At 41.4% G+C, this 26174-nt stretch overlaps 2 protein-coding genes across 2 annotated transcripts in view; one reads left to right on the forward strand and one right to left on the reverse strand.

Moving 5' to 3' along the window:
• Positions 1–2287, reverse strand: part of LOC124254516 (AT-rich interactive domain-containing protein 3C-like) — a 72814-nt gene extending 70527 nt beyond the window's left edge. Inside the window, exons 1-2 of the mRNA XM_046688337.1 lie at positions 2145–2287; positions 1093–1635 (exon numbers count right to left, since the gene is read on the reverse strand). Of these exons, the coding sequence (XP_046544293.1) occupies positions 1093–1635; positions 2145–2180 (579 nt within the window). The 5' untranslated portion in view covers positions 2181–2287. The remainder of the gene's footprint in view (positions 1–1092; positions 1636–2144) is intronic.
• Positions 2288–2653: 366 nt separating this feature from the next.
• The window catches only part of LOC124254528 (U3 small nucleolar RNA-associated protein 15 homolog), a 125642-nt gene continuing 102121 nt past the window's right edge, over positions 2654–26174 (forward strand). The window contains 4 exon segments of the mRNA XM_046688346.1: positions 2654–2754; positions 5974–6066; positions 25060–25098; positions 25100–25245. Coding sequence (XP_046544302.1) covers positions 2662–2754; positions 5974–6066; positions 25060–25098; positions 25100–25245 — 371 coding nt within the window. The 5' untranslated portion in view covers positions 2654–2661.

Genomic DNA, 26174 nt, shown 5'->3' on the forward strand with positions numbered 1-26174 from the left:
CACAAATCTTTACGTCAACGCAACACGGCTTATTTACCTTATCAGCAAAAAGCGCAGCTGCATACGACTGTGTTTTTTTCTCTACCACTGAGACGATGCTATTCTAATTTCACGAGGTTGAACATGGTATATATTTTGAACTAATATTTTTTTGTTTATAACATTAAAATTCATAATCTGAAATATACATATGCGGCTATCGCTGTATGTATTTTGGGTACAATTATCATTTGACAACGTCTTTTTAGAGAATTACAACAGTGAATTTCTTCAACATGTAATATTGTAAAATGACCATGAGGATATATGTATATTTGTTTATTTATTGATAATACGTCTACTTACGGACACGTACAACTTTTCATTTAATTAATACAACTGATGACAGTTATATGAAGTTTGTTGATTTGAAGAGAGGATGCTGTTAAATTATCCATATATTGACATCAATAATTGCAATTTTGGGTGAAAATGTTCTTTGAAATGGATTTACTTTTATCGCGTTCACCTACACTTTTCACATGACTGACACAAATTGTAGGGAATTAAAACAGTGCGAAATACACATTTTAAAAGGCAGAAGCCCATATTATGATAACTTAAAGCCCTTTATCAAATGATTAAGAGGATTTATATGCGTGTCTAGTGTTTAACAAAAATGATATATTATATGATGATTGTGGTGTAATACTTGACCGAAACATCACCAATTATCATGAAAAGTAACCAATCATATGAGTTTATATTTCGATGTGTGATCAAATATATTGTATAAATATTTCGTGTAAAACGTTAGGCTGTATATACTGTGCAGCTATAAGCAAGCTATCTGGGTGGCTGACTTGATAGACATGGGAGATTACTGCGATTATGATAAGAAAAATAATTTTCTGATATCACAGCGATAAGAAATAATAATTCGTAATATAAAAGATATAGTTCGGTATAAGAAAATATGGAAAATGCAGGCGTACCGTGCAAATTGTAAATACCTGTCAACTTATTGAACATTGAAGTCGAACTTCTTTACTGTTAATGTGACAATTTGAGGTTTTAAAAGATTGACAATAAAAAGATCCGTACCGCACTGACCTGTTTGAACTGCTCTTCGAAGGTCCAGTGATGGGTCCGACCCTCACCCACATCGGGAGGGGTGTGCATCCCCCCAACAGAGGGAGGCTGGGTGTTCCTTGGGAATCTGTCGGGGGAGGTCTGGGCTGTGAACGGACTGTGATTCTGTGCATGTATGGAGTGGGTTTCCAGTTTGATGTCCCGTGGGGACGAGGCATGGGCCGGGTGGGGGTGATGAAGACTGTGATGAGGGTGTACTACTCGGAAATCATCAGTATGTTTGGTACGAAGTTCCTGCTCTCGCTGTCTCATGCGTTCCTGAGCCAAACGAAGTTCTTTTTCTCGTGCTCTCAACTCCTCCTGGTGCCTCGATAAAGCTTCTTCATGAGCTTTCAGTTCTCTTTCAATTTCTTCCCTTTCCTCTCTCTCTTGTTGCTTCAATTTTTCATATAATTCCCTGTCAGCAGGATCGAGTTTTTCAGCACTCAACTCATTTTCTTCACCATTCTCACTGAAGTTGTCGGACTCAGGATCAGTGCATGGGGTCTGCAAATCTTCAGTGGACTGAGAGAAACAAACACAAAATTAGTAAATTACAAGTGTTAACAAATAAACTGCAACAGACACAACTTAAGTTTTTACTAAAATACAATTACTAAAAGAAGGCATGGCCACTAAGTCATTTAATCTTTAAAAACAAAACAAAATCATTCAACGTTTATCAGTATATTCAAACATATACACATTTCTTAGATGACATATAACACCAATGGCAAAAAACAATATTAATTCTAATTAAAAAAATGTTTTTCTTATAAAACTTAAGTCCAAGTATAAGGTATTTAAAAAGAATAATAATGGCACAAACTTTCGTTGAAAGCAAGTAAAAAGTTATTAAAGTAATGCACAACTAAACTTTCCTTTCTTTTACAATATAGGTGTAACACAATGACATCCATACATTTAAAGAAACGCGACTTAATTGTGAGAAAAGTCCAAAAAGCGAATATCCTGACATAAAAACCTAGCAGACGAATTTTGACAGCGGCCTCAGAAGTCACGCTGTAACTTACCATGTTTTCTTCTGTGTTGTTCTCGGGCTGTGACATAACTGCTTGAGTCTGTTTTCCAACAGACAGTTTCTAACACGGCTAAGAGCGTCCTTTCACACACAACTCGTCGAAGGTGCTTGGGGCAATTTTGGTAGCGCACTTTATCAAATAATCCTATCCCGATAGCGAATTAATTTATGCAGAAGTTTAGTCACGTGAACCTCTCGACAAATGCCGACCAAGCAGCGAAGATTTCCGATTAGTCCATCGCCAACACTAGACTAGACGCCTGTCTAACGATATTTCTGAAATGCGCAGGGGAGGACGCGCGCTGTTATTCTGATACCAGTTTATCTCAAACCAAAAGAGGATATTACTGTTTAAAAACGTCGGTGACATAACCTACTATTTAATTGATATATAATGTTTCACATAAAATATATATGATGACAATATACTAATTAGGTATTTCCATTTGTGTTCAAATACTTTCCGTTTGAGAATACTCACATTCAGCAGTGGATCGAGATTATTCAAGATGGCGACCTCTTACAAGAAGACATCCATCAAAACATATCCACGTATTACTGAAAAAGAAACCTCTGATAACATATATTGGAAGCAGTTAGAGGTATTGATTTCCCACCAACCCCATTGAAACGATATATCCCGTTATTCACCCTTACAAGTGTTGTATGTCAGTAAAAACATATGTTTCAGCAGCCGGTCCCTGTACCCACGTGGTTTTGTTTACATGAAATTGACAATTTGTTTTCGTGTGTATCAACACGCAAACTTCAAAATATGTGTAAACAAAATCTTTTTCACCATCTTGTTATTTCTTTCACATTTCAGAACATGCTACATAACTTTTGAAGTACCTGTTATCATTTTGAAAAATAAAATCCATAGATCATTAATGAAATGAGTCTGCTATAAAATCATTGACGTGAAAGACTACTTTCAGTTGTTGTTTACTGTTCGGAGACGTTCGGCATCACTATTTCTTATCAAAATAACCATTTATACATTTAGATAGATGTTGCTTCTCGGAATATAACCACTGACAGTTCCAACTTAAGTTAATATGAAACTGACTAAACAAATTCATCATCATTTAGCATATAGATGTTTTTTAACTATAGACTTGTGTCAGCACCATTTCCCAGGTGACCTCTTAGCAAGGAAACTCCAGGTCATGTTTTATTCTAGTCCAGGAAATGCTTGTCAGTATGTATTGTGATAATATCATTAATTTATGTATGCCTGTTTCTGACACTGTTATAGAGATGTTTAGATGCAGTGTCTTAATGCCTTTACACACATCAGTTCAGGAGATATCATTTCTTACCATACTTATTTTTACAGTTTTTTTTTATAAACATACATGGAATATGTTTACACTCAACACATTGTCCTTAATGAACCAGTAGACCGCCTCTGTGGTGTAGTGGTTAGAGTGTCCGCCCAGAGAGCGGAAGGTCGCGGGTTTGATCCCCGACCGCGTCATACCAAAAGACGTTAAAATATGGTACTTGTTGGTCCCTGCCTGGCGCTCTGCATTAATGGGTACAAGAAGGACTGGTCGGCTCGGAGTCAGTATAATGTGTCTGAGTGGGGTATTCATGCTTCACTGCGGCATGGTATCTCAGAGGGCTAGCACTATAAAACCAGCTTCAGTCTGGGCTAGTACAAGCAGCCGCACATACACACGCATGCACATCGTCATATGAGCGAAATATTCTCAAGCACGATGTTAAACCCAATTTCACCTCACCTCACCTAATGAACCAGTACTGTTCAGTTATGGTTATCATAAAGTCATTTATTAAAAATGTAAACACTGAGCCTGATTCCTTTTGACTTCAATATTTACATGTCTTGCTCAAATTAATTGACCATTTTTGAACTAGCTACACATTTTTTTAGCCAAAACAAATGCTTTTTTTAAAAAACCGTTTGGTTTATAACTGTTGTTGTCTGACTAAATTAGTGTAAAGACGCTATATTTGACTATTTTGATAAGGTTTGTAACCAGAAGTAATATGCTAGAGTTCATGTAGTTTTGAAATTCCCTTCACATGTCCACCGACAGTGTATTGTTGTGGGGGCATGGATGACCATCTTAGGTGGTGGAATGTTGCTGCCCAGAGTTATGTCCCTTGCACTTCCCAGAATCCTATGATTTTGGGTTTGAATCATATTTTACCTGATTATGTTTCTTGGTTTGTCAGCATCATATCTGTCCTCGTAAGTTTAACCAAATTGGTGAAAGTCGGAGAAATGCACCACATTACTATTTCCTTATAATTACTTACATACTCATACTCTGAGACTGCATCAAGTGAATGCATCGCTGTTTTTTGTCAGTGAGGCTGATTTACTGACAATATGTCAATCAATAATACATTTACTTTAAGCTTCATCAACTAATAACCTTTACTGAAGCATGCATGATTACAGTTCAGTCAGGTTCAGTATGTGGAATGAAAGAAATGACCGTTAAATCTTTCTGGTTTGTTTTCTGATGGGAGTTAAAATTGATATTGATTTTATTTGTCACCAAAGAGTTACTCATTGCAGCACAACATTCCTCAAGTATAATTGTTTTGATGCTGTTGGGTAATTCTACCATGGCATTCCGGTCCTTCACATGGTTGTGTCATCACTGAAAATAATTAACATAAACCTTGTCAGTTTGAACGCCGAACTCTGTTTTTGGTGGTAGTTTGTTTGTTGCTCAGACTTGTCCCATCTATATGACAACTATATGTAGATGTTTGAGTTAGAAACAGAGAACTGTTGGGAACATGACTGATATGAGTAATGTGACATGTCATCGGGCAGGACGATGTGGCGCCAGAGTGACCATGCTGACCAGTCATCACATCTAGTTGCCTGTTGTGACAATACATAGGATGCCAGGGATGTATACAAACCCTAATTATGCAGATCTTTGTTGAAACGCTGAACACATGGTAATTGTCATTGAGCACTGTGTTCTCCGGTTAAGTCTAGTCCTAGGTTTAGGCGTAAAAAAAAAATGTTGTGGTTCCGATTGCCCAACTGACCCATGAATTCTGGTGCCGATCCTATTTTTTTTAAGCGGTATAAATAAAATAAGCATTCAGATACCATTATTTTTCCCAGCATTCATGGACATCAGTCATTCTGATAGAGAAAGTCGACATGATGGCGACAAGCTTGATTAAATAAACAATTACACATTGATAAATGTGTTATTAGTTTGTACTTTACTTCTAAAAAAATATGTACAAAAAATAAAATAAGCCTACCCTAAATTTTAAAGAGCTGTAATTGGAACCGCAACATATTTTAAAATTTGCCTTAACTGTGTTTTTCTGTTGGAACTGTGCACATCAACCCATGGATCTCCCATGGTGTGAGGATGCACAAGGGAAGATCAGCTGGCTGATTTAGTGACCTACAGCCAAAACAATGTAGGGCCGTTGTAGTTCGTGATGGAAGAACTTCATTGTTACCATATTTACAGAAGTAGCTGTAAAATGCAGTCAACTCAGTAATCCCCCCTTTCGACAATGGCTTAAATATCTTTTCAATCTGTGTTGGCCATCTACATTATGTTGAAAGTTGAATAATTTTGATATTACATGTATTAACATGGGTGATGGAGGATTTTCGTTTGTCTTGAACCAGCTGTAGATGAGAAAGCAATTGTTGGTTGTGCCACACTGTGACTTCATTTGTTTTCCTGGGAAAGGAAGACACTTCATTTGTTCTGTTTCATTATTTTTCATGCATTAACAAAAATCATAGTTTTATCAGTATTCACTCAGGATGCTTTTATTGTGACTGGTTCTGTTCTTAGGTTCCAGTGACCAAGAAGGAATATGGTGCCATCACGGACATTGATTTCAGCCCCACAGAGCCATACAACTACGCTGTCACCAACTCAACACGGGTGAGTCTATCGACACTGGTTACCAGTCCATGACTACTTGTGTGATCTCATGCTGATGGAGGGGCAGTGGGGTAGCCAAGTGGCTAAAGTGTTCGCTCGTCACGCTGAAGACCTGGGTTCGATTCCCCACATGGGTACAATGTGTGAAGCCCATTTCTGGTGTTCCCCGCCATGATATTGCTGGAATATTGCTAAAAGCGGCGTAAAATCAAACTCACTCACTCATGCTGATGGAGCTGTTTTAAGGTTTCCTTAGATGTATCTTCCTTCTGCAATGAGGTCAAGTGTATTAGGTCAAGGTCACTACTACACATTTATTTAGCTCACCTAAACCTTTGAGTCAGCAAGGACATGCTGAAGTTTAGGAGCTAATGTAGTGGCCTGTGTGTCTGGTATCTGCCATGAGTTTTGTGCCCTTCATCTGTGTTCTCCTTGGAAACTACAGAACCAGTGAAGCTGGTTCTGACCAATGAAGACATCGGTATTTTTCAAGGTCAATCTTACTTCCAATATGGCCAGCACAAAAGTAGGGCTCAACATATATATGTTTCCTTATATTGCATTAGCTACGATTGAGGAATTGATATTGTATTGATATTATTTGGTTTGGACCATGCTCTTAAATTCTCTTAAAATATATTTCACCATCACCTACTCATAAACCAAAGGACCAATGAAACAGAAGTGTTTCATGCTTGTTCCAACGAAAGATGATGCTCTTGCATTAACCAGATCCATCCATCCACATATCCATAAATTTGTAATAAACAAGTGTTTGAGTCACAGTATCTTTTTATATCATGCTCTGTTAACTGCAACACATGGAGCCATTTGTGTGTTGACATGGTGCAACATGGTGTCAGGTAAAAAACAGTTACAGTTCATTAAGACAGTCTATTTCCTGTAATTTAATCGTCAATTATCTGTTTCACATTACAAGGCTAAATTTCATCTAACAATGAAATGTTTATTCAACAGTGTTTGATACAGGCCTTTCCAACACTTGTTGATGTATGAAAACTCAGTGGGCATTGATTTCATGATCACCAGTTAGATATCGCATGTTAGGTCACATGCACAACTGATGTGGGATGTCTCAAGTATAATTTTATTATTGGTTACAGTTTTTTATCCCACCGTATGTAATGCGGTGGGATATAGTCGTCCGTCCGCCTGTCCATCAGCGGTGCCTTTTGCTATTTACAGATTATTGTCATTTTTATTTTTCTCGGTTTCCATGGAAACGTTTTGGACTTAGTCTTAAAGAAGGGTGGGCTTTGTTTCCGGAGCATAACTAAAAAAACGTTCAATATTTTTCAACAGGACTTGGTAGATATATCAAACAGAACCTTAAGTGGTGCCTTTTGCTATTTGCAGATTTTGGGCATTTTTATTTTTCTTGGTTTCCATGGAAACGATTCGGACTTAGTCCCAAAAGTGAGGGGTGGGTTTAGTTTCCGGAGCATAACTCAAGAACCGTTCAATATTTTTCAACAAGACTTGGTAGATATATCAAACAGAACCTTAAGTGTTGCCTTTTGCTATTTGCAGATTTTGGGCATTTTTATTTTTTCCGGTTTCCATGGAAACGATTCGGACTTAGTCCCAAAAGTGAGGGGTAGGTTTCGTTTCCGGAGCATAACTCAAGAACCGTTCAATATTTTTCAACAAGACTGGGGAGATATATCAAACAGAACCTTAAGTGGTGCCTTTTGCTATTTGCAGATTTTGGGCATTTTTATTTTTCCCGGTTTCCATGGAAACAATTCGGACTTAGTCCCAAATGGAGGGGTGGGTTTCGTTTCCGGAGCACAACTCAAAAACTTCTTAATATTTTTCAGCAAAACTTGGCAGATATGTGAGTCAGATCTTGAAGTGGTGCCTTTTGCTATTTGCAGATATTTGTCATTTATGTTTTCCATGATTTCCATAGAACGATTTGCACTTAGTCTAAAATAAAAGCTAGACTTTAAGTAACTGTCAGATGATTTGTTCTTTCAAAGATGTGGGGGCCGGGGGGATATGTCATCTTCCGATGACTCTTGTTATTACTTGGTTAAAGTAGTTTATTTCAGTACAAAAATATGAATATATACATATTTATAGAAATGCATTAATTATGTAATTTGTAAATGAAATACATGTAAATTTAACTGTTATGCCAGATTTTATTGTAATATTTTTCCATATCAGCTGACTGTGCAATTGTAATCACGGCAAGGCTCATTTGAACTATGTTTGCAGAATATCTGTAGTATGAACAAGGAACTCACAAACAATGGAGTTTTACATCCAGACATAGTTCTTGGAACAGTCACTGTGAATGAAATGTGAAGTTTTGCTGTCAAACTGTTAATCTCGTCCTTTGTTGATATGTGACCCTGTGTATAAAGCTTCAAACCCCACTAATTCTAGATGCGAAATACAGTATTTCTCCTCAATTTCAACATGTTGTTCAATGCACCATGACATATGCTTTGACGTTTGCCTCCCACAACACTACAGGCTTGCCTCCCACAACACTTCAGGCCTGCCTCCCACAACACTTCAGGCTTGCCTCCTACAACACTTCAGGCTTGCCTCCCTACAACACTTCAGGCTTGCCTCCCTCCACAACACTTCAGGCTTGCCTCCTCCAACACTTCAGGCTTGCCTCCCACAACACTTCAGGCTTGCCTTCCACAACACTTCAGGCTTGCCTCCCTACAACACTTCAGGCTTGCCTCCCTACAACACTTCAGGCTTGCCTCCCACAACACTTCACTTCAGGCTTGCCTCTGCAACCTACAACACTTCAGGCTTGCCTCCCTACAACACTTCAGGCTTGCCTTCCACAACACTTCAGGCTTGCCTCCCACAACACTTCAGGCTTGCCTCCACAACACTTCAGGCTTGCCTCCCTCCAACACTTCAGGCTTGCCTCCCTACAACACTTCAGGCTTGCCTCCCTACAACACTTCAGGCTTGCCTCCCACAACACTTCAGGCTTGCCTCCCACAACACTTCAGGCTTGCCTCCCTACAACACTTCAGGCTTGCCTCCCTACAACACTTCAGGCTTGCCTCCCACAACACTTCAGGCTTGCCTCCTCCAACACTTCAGGCTTGCCTACCTACAACACTTCAGGCTTGCCTACCTACAACACTTCAGGCTTGCCTCCCACAACACTTCAGGCCTGCCTCCCACAACACTTCAGGCCTGCCTCCCACAACACTTCAGGCTTGCCTCCCTCCAACACTTCAGGCTTGCCTTCCACAACACTTCAGGCTTGCCTCCCACAACACTTCAGGCTTGCCTCCCACAACACTTCAGGCTTGCCTCCCTACAACACTTCAGGCTTGCCTCCCTACAACACTTCAGGCTTGCCTCCCACAACACTTCAGGCTTGCCTCCCACAACACTTCAGGCTTGCCTCCCTACAACACTTCAGGCTTGCCTCCCTACAACACTTCAGGCTTGCCTCCCACAACACTTCAGGCTTGCCTCCCCACAACAACACTCAGGCTTGCCTCCCTACAACACTTCAGGCTTGCCTTCCACAACACTTCAGGCTTGCCTCCCTCCAACACTTCAGGCTTGCCTGCCTTACAACACTTCCAGGCTTGCCTCCTCCAACACTTCAGGCTTGCCTCCCTACAACACTTCAGGCTTCTCCTACAACACTTCAGGCTTGCCTCCCACAACACTTCAGGCTTGCCTCCCTCCAACACTTCAGGCTTGGCTTGCCTCCTCCAACACTCCAGGCTTGCCTCCCTCCAACACTTCAGGCTTGCCTCCCACAACACTTCAGGCTTGCCTCTCCCACAACACTTCAGGCTTGCCTTCCACTACAACACTTCAGGCTTGCCTCCCACAACACTTCAGGCTTGCCTCCCACAACACTTCAGGCTTGCCTCCCACAACACTTCAGGCTTGCCTCCCACAACACTTCAGGGCTTGCCTCCCACAACAACACTTCAGGCTTGCCTCCCACAACACTTCAGGCTTGCCTCCCACAACACTTCAGGCTTGCCTCCCTACAACACTTCAGGCTTGCCTCCCACAACACTTCAGGCTTGCCTCCCACAACACTTCAGGCTTGCCTCCCCACAACACTTCAGGCTTGCCTCCCACAACACTTCAGGCTTGCCTCCCTACAACACTTCAGGCTTGCCTCCCACAACACTTCAGGCTTGCCTCCCCTACAACACTTCAGGCTTGCCTCCCCACAACACTTCAGGCTTGCCTCCCACAACACTTCAGGCTTGCCTCCAACACAACACTTCAGGCTTGCCTCCCCACAACACTTCAGGCTTGCCTCCCACAACACTTCAGGCTTGCCTCCCACAACACTTCAGGCTTGCCTCCCCTTCCACAACACTTCAGGCTTGCCTCCCTACAACACTTCAGGCTTGCCTCCCACAACACTTCAGGCTTGCCTCCCACAACACTTCAGGCTTGCCTCCCACAACAACACTTCAGGCTTGCCTTCCACAACACTTCAGGCTTGCCTTCCACAACACTTCAGGCTTGCTTGGCTTGCCTCCCTACAACACTTCAGGCTTGCCTTCCACAACACTTCAGGCTTGCCTCCTTCAACACTTCAGGCTTGCCTTCCACAACACTTCAGGCTTGCCTCCCACAACACTTCAGGCTTGCCTTCCACAACACTTCAGGCTTGCCTGCCACAACAACACTTCAGGCTTGCCTTCCACAACACTTCAGGCTTGCCTTCCACAACACTTCAGGCTTGCCTACCTACAACACTTCAGGCTTGCCTCCTACAACACTTCAGGCTTGCCTCCCACAACACTTCAGGCTTGCCTCCCACAACACTTCAGGCTTGCCTCCCACAACACTTCAGGCTTGCCTCCTCACAACACTTCAGGCTTGCCTCCCACAACACTTCAGGCTTGCCTCCCACAACACACTTCAGGCTTGCCTTCCACAACACTTCAGGCTTGCCTTCCTACAACAACACTTCCACAACACTTCAGGCTTGCCTTCCACAACACTTCAGGCTTGCCTACCTACAACACTTCAGGCTTGCCTACCTACAACACTTCAGGCTTGCCTCCCACAACACTTCAGGCTTGCCTCCCACAACACTTCAGGCTTGCCTCCCACAACACTTCAGGCTTGCCTCCCACAACACTTCAGGCTTGCCTCCCTACAACACTTCAGGCTTGCCTCCCACAACACTTCAGGCTTGCCTCCCTACAACACTTCAGGCTTGCCTCCTTCAACACTTCAGGCTTGCCTTCCACAACACTTCAGGCTTGCCTTCCACAACACTTCAGGCTTTGCCTCCCACAACACTATGTTGTTGCTTGCTTCATTAGCGTACAACCAAACTCACTCACTTAGCCATGTTCTGTTTTAAGTTGCATCCAGTGGCTATGTGATTTCCAGCCATTGCTTTGATGCCAGCTTGTTCCCTGTAATGCAATAGGGACTTTGTCCTTGTCCATTCAAGTTAGGTCTAAGTGTGTGGGTAATGCTCTGAAGATGAAGTTCACATTCACAATAATTACAAGAAGACTGAAGAAACTTTGTCCATGTTGTCCAGAAGGTCGTCTAACTGTGTAGGTGATCTCATGAGGGTTGAGGTATTGCATAACACACACGTTGGGAGTATGTCTAACTACATGCAGGGCCCTTATTCTCGAAACGTTCGTAGCCCTAAAATTCTTAACTCTGATCGTAGCCAATGTGTTAAGAATGGGCTTAAGAAGTTCGTAGGGCTACGAACGTTTCGAGAATAGCTAGCCTGGTTCTTTCACTGAATGAGCTTTGTGTGGTAAAATGAGTGTGTGAACTTTGCACTGATAGAAACTCACTCCGATCTTATAGTCCAAACTGCCCAGTAGTAACAATGTCAGTGAAACTGTTACACCAGTTTAAGATGTTTTCAATATATTATCATAAGGACTAGAGGATTATAATGTTTGTTTCTGTCTCTATGACAAGGGCCTGCTTCTGTTTTTAAATCTATTGAATTTAGACACAGATGTTGTAGTATTTATTTTGGACTTATGAAAGAAATATCATCTAGAAAGGGTTCTTTTATTTGCCGTAGAAAGTGTGATTTCTTCAGAAAGGATTTTAAAACAATGACCATGGTTTGTGGGTCATTGTACCCCATCAGTGTAATTAAGTGTTCACACTGTTGACCACAGGTTTCTGTTGTCCAGGACACTTTATTGACATACTGACAGCCATTTGTAATAACTTTTTTGCCAGATGTGTAATATACAATTGATCAATGATCATTTTTGATTATTTAATTACCTTTGACTACAATCATTTGTTCCTTTGAATCTGTTCATCATGTGATGGGTTTGACACGTGATCTTACAAAACCTTTTATGTAATTGACATTATTGTAAGTATATTCTGAACTGGCTGCCATGGCAACCATAGTAACAGTGATTTGTCTCCTTATGGAGCCATGACAGCAACTGCTGATGTAGATGTGTATGAAGGACAGGTTTACAACAATGGTGACAGCATAACATAGATCAAATTTATGGAGTAGTCTAATGGTTAAAGCATCTGATCGTCACTCTAAAGACTTGAGTTTGATTCTCCGCCATACTGTGTGAAGCCCATTTCTGGTGTTCCCTGCTGGAATATTGCTGAAAGTGGCGTAAAACCATACTTAGTTGGTCAAACTAAATCTACTAAAGTTTCCAAAATGCCTCTTAAAGTATGGGTTTTCTATCTGTTTTATAAAGTATGGGTTTGGTAGCATACTGACATTCACAATACAGGTGTTCAGTTGCATTTTGCCTTTTATGAACACACCTTTCAGGTTTTCTGCATCAAGAATGTGCTGATTGCATTGTTGTTGGTTTTACTTGTAGTGCTGGTAGGATCGTTACAGAAAGTAGTTTCTGTGTTTTGTCACTGTTGTACATACATGTGTAACTAGTACAAGCCACAGAAGTTTAAAAAGGGGGCATGAATGTGATAAGTACCCTGCTTTCTTCACCCAGCCTGTCAAACAAAACCATTAGCTAACACAACTGGTTCCGGGAAGTGCCATCCAGAACACCCATTGTTGATGTAGACAAGGAAACGGTGGGGATGCTATCTCAACATAACTCTAATCATCAAACAATTGTGTTCGTTAGATGTGATATTTATGTTTGGTATATTTTTTTGTAAAAAAATCTTGAGAAATGTCTGCATATTAATAACACCATGCAATACATGGCGTCACTGAAACATGAAAAATAAGTGATGTTCCGTTGTAATGGCTAAAAAACATGTGATTAACATGATGTGCATCTTGAGTTTAATCTGTATGTCGTTTGTGTTGTTTTTTTGTCTGTGAAAATCTCTGTTGTCCAAATATTCTATGTACATATATTGTATGTAAACTATATCTTTTTCTGGCAGCCATGAAAAAATATGTGTTGATGCCTGTCTGCCTCATGTTTACCTTCCAAAAGCGTAGCGAATCTGTATTACAATCTCAAGCGACTTATAAGCAAATTACACTTTTCCATATGCTGACAGTCACATTTATTCACTAGCTATGTTGTTTTATAGCGTTCTACATCTCGTGTTATGATCCGGCATGAACATATAAACGTGTTTTTTTGCCTTTGAATTTGTTCTAGATGAGGATATGGTTGTAGGCTTCTGCAAGTCGAAATATCACAAAATGGCACATCAACATGGGCTGTGTATACACAGCATATTTTCATATCGTTTTCGCCAAAGTCTGTTTCGTATAAAATGTTTTTCTGGGATATTCTTGGAAATTTATAGTATCGCTCGCTCCACCATAATCTATAAAATCACGGAAATTACAAACATGCAAAACTGGATCAGCATTGCTGTCAATGATGTTTGAAATTATGGAAAAAGCAAAATTAATTTGCTTCTTCTCTTTGATGAAAATGATAGCTAGCTCCGCATCAGTGATGGAATCTGGCAAGAAGAATCTTCCTGTGATCAGATGATAGGTGGCATCTGGCTCCACACACAGACATTCCCTGGCTCCACACACAGACATTCCCTGGCTCCACGCACTGGGAGCACAGGTAGATGGGCTATTAATTACTGGGGCATGTATGTAATCACCAGACCAAATGTTCATCATTGCATTAGAATCCACTTGTTTAAATTTCCACTGATATTAATTATATGAGAATATATTTCTATTCTTACAATGTGTATTTCCTGCTAGTTGATGGAAACCCTGTGTTTAAACCTATCCTTACTTTATCTAACACATTAAGGAATTTATTCTGTATGGCTGAAAGCTTGGAAGGAAAATAAATAATTTAATGGTCTTGAGAAGTTTTCAGCAAGCTGACTGAACTTTCCATGTTGAGTGTATGCTGTGATTTGTAAACACTTGGTCCGTTTTCAGAATTTGATTATTTAAATACATTTAGCCATTGTAAACTTTGTTGTAGTGTTGAGATTTTGTTATATTTAAGAATTGACATTTACTTTTAATGAGTTAACTGGAGAATGAATCTCAGTAGAGCGAGGGTCAAACTATATTCACGTTAGTATTTGTGATATGTGTTTGTGAACATTCTTGAGCAGCTGATGAACCATGGGTGATTATATGGATGTGTTGAATAGGGATAGATGTAGTCATAGATAGCTGTAGAAAGGGGATGACAGTCTGGCTAGGAATGGAGGGGGTTCATAGCATCGGTTTACTTGGTTTCTTCATATACCATGGGGGCGGTGGGGTAGCCTAGTGGTTAAAGCATTGGCTCGTCACGCCGAAGACCCGGGTTCGATTCCCCACATGGGCACATTGTGTTAAGCCCTTTTCTGGTGTCCCCCGCCGTGATATTGCTGGAATATTGCTAAAAGCGGCGCAAAACTAAACTCAGTCAGTCAGTCATATACCATGGGCACATACATATAGTGAAATAACTGAACATTTCTTTTGTCTGAGTTAAGGATTAAAATGTTAAAATGGTCAGTAAGAACTCATCTGTATCAAAACACGAAGTCCTTAAAAAGTTGTCAAGTGCAACATGTGTTATGTACACTTTCTCAGTGAAACATAAATTCTAGTCCTTTTTGGGGGGTTGAGTCTCATGTGGGATTCAAACCCACACTCTCAGAGTTAGGCACCCAATCACCAGGACACAAAGTCAGCCGTCTAACCCACTCAGGAACAATAGATGGAAGTTAACTGGTAGTCAAGATTACATGCTTTGTGTACCCATCAGAAATTAAGATGAGGTAAAAATGAGAATAAGGTCTGTTTCTGGAGTTTAACTCATAGGCCATTCAGTTGGTCTAAGTCGTATGTTATGTTTCTCAATCTTACATACTTTAGCAATAAAGAATATGTGGAATTCATTGAGTTAATACAATTTTCTCAATTACCAAATCTTATGGAATGAAATGTCACTAGAGCATAGGTGGGTCATTGCTCTGTCTTGATGTTATTATCAACAATATCCTTGTTGATAGCTACACACCATCCCATGTAGCTGATGTTAAAAGCACTGTGTTGAAAGCTACACACATCCCATGTAGCTGATGTTGAAGCACTGTGTTGAAAGCTACACACCATCCCATGTAGCTGATGTTGAAGCACTGTGTTGAAAGCTACACACATCCCATGTAGCTGATGTTGAAGCACTGTGTTGAAAGCTACACACCATCCCATGTAGCTGATGTTGAAGCACTGTGTTGAAAGCTACACCATCCCATGTAGCTGATGTTGAAGCACTGTTGAAAGCTACTGTGTTGAAGCACTGTGTTGAAGCTACACACCATCCCATGTAGCTGATGTTGAAGCACTGTGTTGAAAGCTACACACCATCCCATGTAGCTGATGTTGAAAAACTGTTGATAGCTACACACCATCCCATGTAGCTGATGTTGAAGCACTGTGTTGAAAGCTACACACCATCCCATGTAGCTGATGTTGAAGCACTGTGTTGAAAGCTACACACATCCCATGTAGCTGATGTTGAAGCACTGTTGAAAGCTACACACCATCCCATGTAGCTGATGTTGAAGCACTGTGTTGAAAACTACACACCATCCCATGTAGCTGATGTTGAAGCACTGTGTTGAAAGCTACACCATTCCATGTAGCTGATGTTGAAAAACTGTTGATAGCTACACACCATCCCATGTAGCTAATGTTGAAGCACTGTGTTGATAGCTCCACAACATCCCATGTAGCTAATGTTGGAGCACTGTGTTGATAGCTACACACATCCAATATAGCTGATGTTGAAGCACTGTGTTGATAACTACACACCATCCCATGTAGCTGATGTTGAAAAACTGTTGATAGCTACACGCATCCCATGTAGCTGATGTTGAAGCACTGTGGTGAAAGCTACACCATCCCATGTAGCTGATGTTGAAGCACTGTTGAAAGCTACACACCATCCCATGTAACTGATGTTGGAGCACTGTGTTGAAAGCTACACCATCCCATGTAGCTGATGTTGAAGCACTGTGATGAAAGCTACACACCATCCCATGTAGCTGATGTTGGAGCACTTTGTTGATAGCTACACACCATCCCATGTAGCTGATGTTGAAGCACTGTTGAAGGTACACCATCCCATGTAGCTGGTGTTGAAGCACTGTGTTGAAAGCTACATACATCCCATGTAGCTGATGTTGGAGCACTGTGTTGAAAACTACACACCATCCCATGTAGCTGATGTTGAAGCACTGTGGTGAAAGCTACACCATCCCATGTAGCTGATGTTGAAGCACTGTGTTGAAGCTACATACATCCCATGTAGCTGATGTTGAAGCACTGTGTTGAAAGCTACACACCATCCCATGTAGCTGATGTTGAAGCACTGTGGTGAAAGCTACACACCATCCCATGTAGCTGATGTTGAAGCAGTGTTAAAAACTACACCCATCCCATGTAGCTAATGTTGAAGCACTGTGTTGAAAGCTACACACCATCCCATGTAGCTGATGTTGAAGCACTGTGATGAAGCTACATCCCATGTAGCTGATGTTGAAAAACTGTTGTTGAAGCATCCCATGTGTGTTGAAGCTACACACCATCCCATGTAGCTGATGTTGAAGCACTGTGTTGAAGCTACACACCATCCCATGTAGCTGATGTTGAAAAACTGTGTTGATAGCTACACACCATCCCATGTAGCTAATGTTGAAGCACTGTGTTGAAAGCTACACACCATCCCATGTAGCTGATGTTGGAGCACTGTGTTGAAAGCTACACACATCCCATGTAGCTGATGTTGAAGCACTGTTGTTGAAACTACACACCATCCCATGTAGCTGATGTTGAAGCACTGTGTTGAAAGCTACACACCATCCCATGTAGCTGATGTTGAAGCACTGTGTTGAAAGCTACACCATCCCATGTAGCTAATGTTGAAGCACTGTTGAAAGCTACACACCATCCCATGTAGCTAATGTTGAAGCACTGTGTTTGAAAGCTACACACCATCCCATGTAGCTGATGTTGAAGCACTGTGTTGAAAGCTACACCATCCCATGTAGCTAATGTTGAAGCACTGTTGAAAGCTACACACCATCCCATGTAGCTGATGTTGAAGCACTGTGTTGAAAGCTACACCATCCCATGTAGCTAATGTTGAAGCACTGTGTTGAAAGCTACACACCATCCCATGTAGCTGATGTTGAAGCACTGTGTTGAAAGCTACATACCATCCCATGTAGCTGATGTTGAAGCACTGTGTTGATAGCTACACACCATCCCATGTAGCTGATGTTGAAGCACTGTGTTGAAAGCTACACACCATCCCATATAGCTGATGTTGGAGCACTGTGTTGAAAGCTACACACATCCCATGTAGCTAATGTTGAAGCACTGTGTTGAAAGCTACACACCATCCCATGTAGCTGATGTTGAAGCACTGTGTTGAAAGCTACACACCATCCCATGTAGCTGATGTTGAAGCACTGTGTTAAAAAGCTACACCATCCCATGTAGCTGATGTTGAAGCACTGTGTTGAAAGCTACACACCATCCCATGTAGCTGATGTTGAAGCACTGTTGAAAGCTACACACCATCCCATGTAGCTGATGTTGAAGCACTGTGTTGAAAAGCTACACCATCCCATGTAGCTGATGTTGAAGCACTGTTGAAAGCTACACACCATCCCATGTAGCTGATGTTGAAGCACTGTGTTAAAAGCTACACCATCCCATGTAGCTGATGTTGAAGCACTGTGTTGAAAGCTACACACCATCCCATGTAGCTGATGTTGAAGCACTGTGTTGAAAGCTACACACCATCCCATGTAGCTGATGTTGAAGCACTGTGTTGAAAGCTACACACCATCCCATGTAGCTAATGTTGAAGCACTGTATTGAAAGCTACACACCATCCCATGTAGCTGATGTTGAAGCACTGTGTTGAAAGCTACACACCATCCCATGTAGCTGATGTTGAAGCACTGTGTTGAAAGCTACACACCATCCCATGTAGCTGATGTTGAAGCACTGTGTTGAAAGCTACACACCATCCCATGTAGCTGATGTTGAAGCACTGTGTTGAAAGCTACACACCATCCCATGTAGCTGATGTTGAAGCACTGTGTTGAAAGCTACACACCATCCCATGTAGCTGATGTTGAAGCACTGTGTTGAAAGCTACACACATCCCATGTAGCTGATGTTGAAGCACTGTGTTGAAAGCTACACCATCCCATGTAGCTGATGTTGAAGCACTGTGTTGAAAGCTACACACCATCCCATGTAGCTGATGTTGAAGCACTGTGTTAAAAGCTACACCATCCCATGTAGCTGATGTTGAAGCACTATTAAAAGCTACACACCATCCCATGATGAAGCACTGGCGGATGTTAAAGGCTAATGTAAACAAGTCATCACTCCGTGAATTGGTTCTTGGTGTTACTACTGGAGAGTACAAATGAAAAGTGGTTTTATGTACAACAGAAGAGAATGTACAGATATGTCCTTGTATCATGTACAACAGAGATGAATGTGTACAGTATTATATACACCAAATGATGTGTACAACCAATATGAACAAAAAAGAAAGAGTGTATATATACGTATTATGAATGGCACAGAAGAATGTGTACAACAAGGGTACAATTGGGAACATTTACTTACCATACAATCATAACATGGACAGATTTTAAGATGACAATGTCTTGATGACCAAGAGAACAAGCTATATAATTGTAATGCCCTCCACAATGGCAATGGTTGACAACTATGAGAACAAGTTATAAAATTGTAGGGCGTTCGGGGTAGCCTAGTGGTTAAAGCGTTGGCTCGTCATGCTGAAGACCGGGTTCGAATCTCCACATGGGTACAGTGTGTGAAGCCCATTTCTGGTGTCCCGTCATGATGTTGCTGGAATATTGCTAAAACGGCGTAAAACCAAACTCAGTCAGTCAGTATAAAATTGTAATGCCCTCCACAATGGCAATGGTTGACAACTGTGAGAACAAACTATAAAATTGTAATGCACTACAAAATGACAATAGCTTGACAACCCAGAGAAAAAGTTGTAAAATTATTATGCCCTCCACAATGGCCAATCTGTTATTACAACAGTCTGCCGAGAACTGGACAACATGCTAGGAAACATGCAAACAAACCAATAATATAGATAATCCATTTACAAAATAACTTATGCAAATAGCTGATGAACTTCCTATGTGGAATCAACAGATACAAGATTAAGCCCATTTCATGAAGATAGAGAACCAACCTTTCTGCTTTAAGCAATGAAAACTATCCATACAGAAGATATTAGCAGAGAGTGAAGCCTGTATTTTTTCATGAGTGATGTTTGTAGCAGCTAGTGAAGAAACATATAAGTCCTACTCACTAATCACAAGATGGGATATGTGGTGACATTGATGAGTGAGTTGCAAGACTGTGATAGAGAGTGTATCGTAATTCTACCACTGAAACTATATATATTTTAGCAGGAGGATTTATCTGTTACAACTCACTTTTATGCATGGTTTCAGATTGGTCAAGATCAATGATAAAACAGGGGCATTGTGATATTGAAATTTACCATAGTCTGACAGTGTGATAAAATCCTCACAGAGAGCAAGCAGGAGAGGTGCAGTATCTTTACATATCCAGGTCAATGGCCAGGAAAGTTTATTTAATCTTTGCCATGTTCACAAGTAATTGACAATGTTTTACGAGGTAGCAAAACCTCGGCAGGTTTACAGAAGTTTCCTTGCCTAGAACCACAGATGGTAATGGCTTTGAACAATGAGGCTTGTAAAGATAGGTAGAAGTTTCCTATCAAGGTCTTATCTGATGGCGATGTATTCCTCAACTTGTATCATTTGCCGCCTTATCGGCCCAAAGACCTGGCAGTCCATTTAGATTCTATCAGCAGATAATTCCTTCACAACACCAATTTAAATGAGGAAGGCATTGCCTAGAGTGCCAGCTTGGTGCTTTTTCTTTGATTGCTTGTAACCCGAAAAGGGGGACACGTTTTTTTGTTGGGAAAATGAGGACTATTGGCTGCGATACATTACAGATATTCAAGTTTGTGGTTGTTTGCCAGATGGGATATTTAATCTGAGGGGAGTTTGTTGGCCTCCATGTTGGTGAGCTTGGTTGTAGATGCCACGGTTCATGGAATGTAAATAATGAGTGATTAATTGAGGGGGCTTCTCTTCAATGATAGGTGGCCGCAGTCTGCAGATCCTTGTCCCATCCGGGAGTGATTTGTTCCCATCAGCCTGCTGCAAGGGGCAGGGACTGTATGTTAACACGGACCCATGTGTTTACACATGTTGGTCCACACTGCCTATCACACTCATGTATGCTGCTACTTCATCTGGGAGTAACTCTTTCAAGTCTACTCTCCTCACCATCAAAATCTCAGAAGTGCTGATTCACCATCAGTTTGAATTTCTATGATCCTTGAGGTTTGAAGTAAATAAAGACTCTTTTACCCATAGATTCACATAATTAATGCAAATGATCTAACACTAAAGGATATACCAAGAACACCAAATGATACATTGAAGTTAAGATAAATGATCTATGGGAGTTGACACAAATGATGTACCCAGGTTAATTCTAATGATCCACCCTGGTTAGCTCAAATGATCTACTCAACTTAATGCAAATGATCCATCCAGGTTAACAGAAATTATCTACCCAGGTTAACACAGATGTTGCATCCAAATTGACACAAATGATGTACCCAAGTTGACACAAATGATCCACCCAGGTTAACACAGATGATGCACCCAGGTTAACGGAAATAATGCGACCGCCTCCGTGGTGTAGTGGTTAGAACGTCCGCTGGAGAGCGGAAGGTCGCGGGTTCGATCCCCGACAGCGTCATACCAAAAGACGTTAAAATATGGTACTTGTTGGTCTCTGCCTGGCGCTCGGCATCAATGGGTACATCAAGGACTGGTCAGCTCGGAGTCAGTATAATGTGTCTGAGTGGGGTATTCATGCTTCACTGCGGCATGGTATCTCAGTGAGCTAGCACTATAAAACAAGCTTCAGTCTGTGCTAGTACAAGCAGCCGCATATATACATACATACACAAACATGCACGTCGTCATATGAGCGAAATATTCTCAAGCACGACGTTTAACCCAATTTCACCTCACCTCACCTCACAAATAATGCACCCTAGTTAACACAAATGATGCACCCGGGTTAAACACAAATGATGCACCTGGGTTAAACACAAATGATCTACCCAGGTTAACACAGATGATGCACCCGGGTTAAACACAAATGATCTACCCAGGTTAACACAAATGATGTACCCAGGTTAACACAGATGATGCACCCAGGTTAACACAAATGATGTACCCAGGTTAACACAAATGATGTACCCAGGTTAACACAGATGATGCACCCAGGTTAACACAGATGATGCACCCAAGTTAACACAAATGATGTACCCAGGTTAACACAGATGATGCACCCGGGTTAAACAAATGATGTACCCACGTTAACACATATGATCTACCCAGGTTAACACAGATGATGCACCCGGTTAAACACAGATGATGCACCCAAGTTAACACAAATGATGTACCCAGGTTAACACAGATGATGCACCGGGTTAAACACAGATGATGCACCCAAGTTAACACAAATGATGTACCCAGGTTAACACAGATGATGCACCCAGGTTAAACACAAATGATGTACCCACGTTAACACATGATCTACCCAGGTTAACACAGATGATGCACCCAAGTTAGCACAAATAATGCATCCCAGTGAACTCAAATGACCTCGCCAAATAGTCACTAATGGTCCTACCTTTTGAAAGATTTAGTTTTTTACACTGAATGATCTCCCACAGCTATAATCTTCTGATTTGTTTGAAGTCCTCAAAGATTTGTTTGAAGTACACAATTAGGCCAAATAAAAAAATGTTGTGGTTCTGATTACACCTCTTTAAAATTTAGGGTAGGTTGGTAGGATTTTTTTTTACATATTTTTTTTAAAAGGTAAGTACAAACTAATAACACATTTATCAATGTGTAATTGTTTATTCAATCAAGCTTGCGGCCATCATATTGACTTTCTCAATCAGTATGACCGATGTCTGTCGGTGCCGGGGAAAAACAATGGTATCTGAAAGCTTATTTTATTCATACTTCTTTCAGAAAATAGGGTCAGCACCAGAATTCGGACGGTCAGATAATCGTAACCACAACATGTTTCTTTTAGGCCTTACATATGTACACCTATTTTACGTTTATGTAAGTGAAAATTTCCTTCCTTAGCTTGCTTTTTTAGAACGTTATTTACCCAGTCAAGCATTTGCCGACCGCTGCTCATTGACCCATGTCCACCCTGAGTGTGTACCAAGTCTACTGAGTGATTAGGACGTTCCTGATGACAACACCCAGTGCTGTGACATGGCTCCATCTGCTGGCTATTGTGTAGGCATTGATCCCAGCACAGATACAATCCTATATCTCAGTAATAAGAAATACTTTGGGTTTATCTCTTCCCGGACTAAGTCATTCTTTAATTACATGGAGTTCGACTTAATTACTTTTCTCTTAGCACCAACAGACACCTATGTCTGTAATTTCTCGCTTTATTAATCCCTTGTGTAATAATAACATGAATATGACATGACATAAATAATGTCCCGTTCTGCAGCTTTAGTGTATTTGAAAGATTATTGAGTGAAAGCTTTTTGTGATGAGGGTGTCTTAGTGATGCTCGGCATGACCTGGACGGGGTCACGGTAGATAAAACAGTTCAGCTTCAGTCCCTGTTGTTCAGCAGTAGCAATGAAACTGAGTTCTCTTTCACACAATGAAATTTATTTCATTGGATCATGAATAAATAATGTCGCGACCATTCCTTGGTTGATTTCGACTTGGATTAGGCGGAGTTGTATCCATCAAGAGAATTGATGTGAAATCGTATTTTCAGGTTCACAAGTCTAATGATTCAGTAATTATTTTTTTATGCAATTTCATTCAATTTGTTTAATTGAATAGTTGAGTAAGCGTCGTTGTGAGTTCATAGGATGACATTTCTTGTCAGCCAGATCTGCACAATCAAGTTCCAAGTTGTCAGAATGGTTATCATTTTTGAATTATTCATTAGATCATTTTACGATGATATTGTGCAAGCTAATTTCTTGTAAAATTACAGCGACTTCTGAGGAAGTTGGGTTGTGAAACTGTGATATGATTTGATTGTTATATAGGATTGTGATTGTTATAGCATTTTGGTTGGTCGGTAATAAGCAAGTATGATGGTACATTAAGTACATTAAGTGATATATTTTGTATTATTAATGGTATGCCAGGCAGTCATTTATATTGATCAAATTTGTGTGTTAGTTTCTGTGTACTCAGACAACTGGTGATGTGTCTGTTGTGTCTGTCTGGAGGGTTGTAGCTCTCAGACAGCTGGTGATGTGTCTGTTGTGTCTGTCTGTAGGGTTGTAGCTCTCAGACAACTGGTGATGTGTCTGTTGTGTCTGTCTGTAGGGTTGTAGCTTTCAGACAACTGGTGATGTGTCTGTTGTGTCTGCCTCTGTAGGGTTGTAGCTCTCAGACAATTGATGTGTCTGCCTCTGTAGGGTTGTAGCTCTCAGACAATTGGTGATGTTGGTGATGTGTCTGTTGTGTCTGTCTGGAGGGTTGTAGCTCTCAGACAATTGGTGATGTGTTGTGTCTGTCTGTTGTCAGTGTGTGTGTCTGGAGGGTTGTAGCTCTCAGACAATTGGTGATGTGTCTGTTGTGTCTGTCTGGGGGTTGTAGCTCTCAGACAATTGGTGATGTGTCTGTTGTGTCTGTTTCTGGAGGGTTGTAGCTCTCAGACAATTGGTGATGTGTCTGTTGTGTCTCTGTCTGGGGGTTGTAGCTCTCAGACAGCTGGTGATGTGTCTGTTGTGTCTGTCTGGGGGTCTCAGACAGTGTGTCTGTTGTGTCTGTCTGGAGGGTTGTAGCTCTCAGACAGTTGGTGATGTGTCTGTTGTGTCTGTCTGTAGGGTTGTAGCTCTCAGACAGCTGGTGATGTGTCTGTTGTGTCTGCCTCTGTAGGGTTGTAGCTCTCAGACAATTGGTAATGTGTTTGTTGTGTCTGTAGCTTGTCGACAGCTGGCGATGTGAATACTGTGTCCGGCTGTGTAAGGCTGTAGCTCTCAGACAACTAATCATGTGTCTGTTGTGTCTGACAACAGCTGAATAAGCAAGTTTTATCCCACTTAATGAATATATATTTTTTTAGTTATTCATTGTTGATGCCATCTAATGATCTGGAGTGTCTTCACATATATGTGAAACGTTGTCAATAGCTAGTATTGTCTTTTCATGAATGTGGGTAGTTGTACCTATTGCATATTGTCATAGAACAGTAATCTGTTTATGATTTCACTGCATATGTTATGTCACCTATGTTACGCCAGCATCTGTATCTGTGTATCTGTATCTGTCGTACCTTTGTCCTTGACCACCGACATGGTTGGGGGGGAAACAAGGAAAGTCATCGGTTTTCCAAAAAGTGCATGTGTTTTTGTTGCTCTTCTCCAGGTACAAATTTACAGCTCACAGACCAATCAGATCACTCGTGACTTTGAATCGGTTCCGTGAAGTGGCACATTGTGGATCATTTCGAGATGATGGTCGTCTCCTTGTTGCTGGAAGTGATGAAGCCCAAGTGAAACTGTTTGACACAAGCAGTGGATCCATGCTCAGAGTATTCAAAGGACATGATGGGTGAGTTGGTAGGAGACAAACACGTTACAGGGGGCACAGTCTGTGACTTAGGTGGACAGTTAAAGGTCAGGGGACAAGACAGGCGGGTTAGGAGGACATCACAGTTGAGTTGAGGGAACACAGTCAGTGAGTTGGGTGGACATCACAGGTGAGTTGAGGGAACACAGTCGGTGAGTTGGGTGGACATCACAGGTGAGTTAAGGGCACAGTTGGTGAGTTGGGTGGACATCAGAGTTTAGTTGAGGGAACACAGTCAGTGAGTTGGGTGGACATCAGAGTTTAGTTGAGGGAACACAGTTGGTGATTTGGGTGGACATCACAGGTGAGGGAACACAGTCGATGAGTTGGGCGGACATCACAGTTGGGGAACACAGTCGGATATCATGGACATCACAGTTGAGGGAACACAGTTGGTGAGTTGGGTGGACATCACAGTTGAGTTGAGGGAACACGGTGAGTTGGGCACATCACATTTGAGTTGAGGGAATACGGTTGGTGAGTTGGGTGGACATCACAGTTGAGGGAACACAGATGGTGAGTTGGGTGGACATCACAGTTGAGTTGAGGGAACACAGTTGGTGAGTTGCATGGACATCACAGGTGAGTTGACGGAACACAGTTGGTGAGTTGGGTGGACATCACAGTTGAGGGAACACAGTTGGTGAGTTGGGTGGACATCACAGTTGAGTTGAGGGAACACAGTTGGTGAGTTGGGCGGACATCACAGTTGAGTTGAGGGAACACAGTTGGTGAGTTGGGTGGACATCACAGTTGAGTTGAGGGAACACAGTTGGTGAGTGGGCTGACATCACAGTTGAGGGAACACAGTCAGGTGAGTTTGGTGGACATCACAGTTGAGCTGAGGGAACACAGTTGGGTGGACATCACAGTTGAGTTGAGGGAACACGGTGTGAGTTGGGCGGACATCA

Source organism: Haliotis rubra, unplaced genomic scaffold (assembly GCF_003918875.1).
Source record: "Haliotis rubra isolate DU_JTF1 unplaced genomic scaffold, ASM391887v1 Scf115, whole genome shotgun sequence".
Classification (NCBI taxonomy): Eukaryota; Metazoa; Mollusca; class Gastropoda; order Lepetellida; family Haliotidae; genus Haliotis; species Haliotis rubra.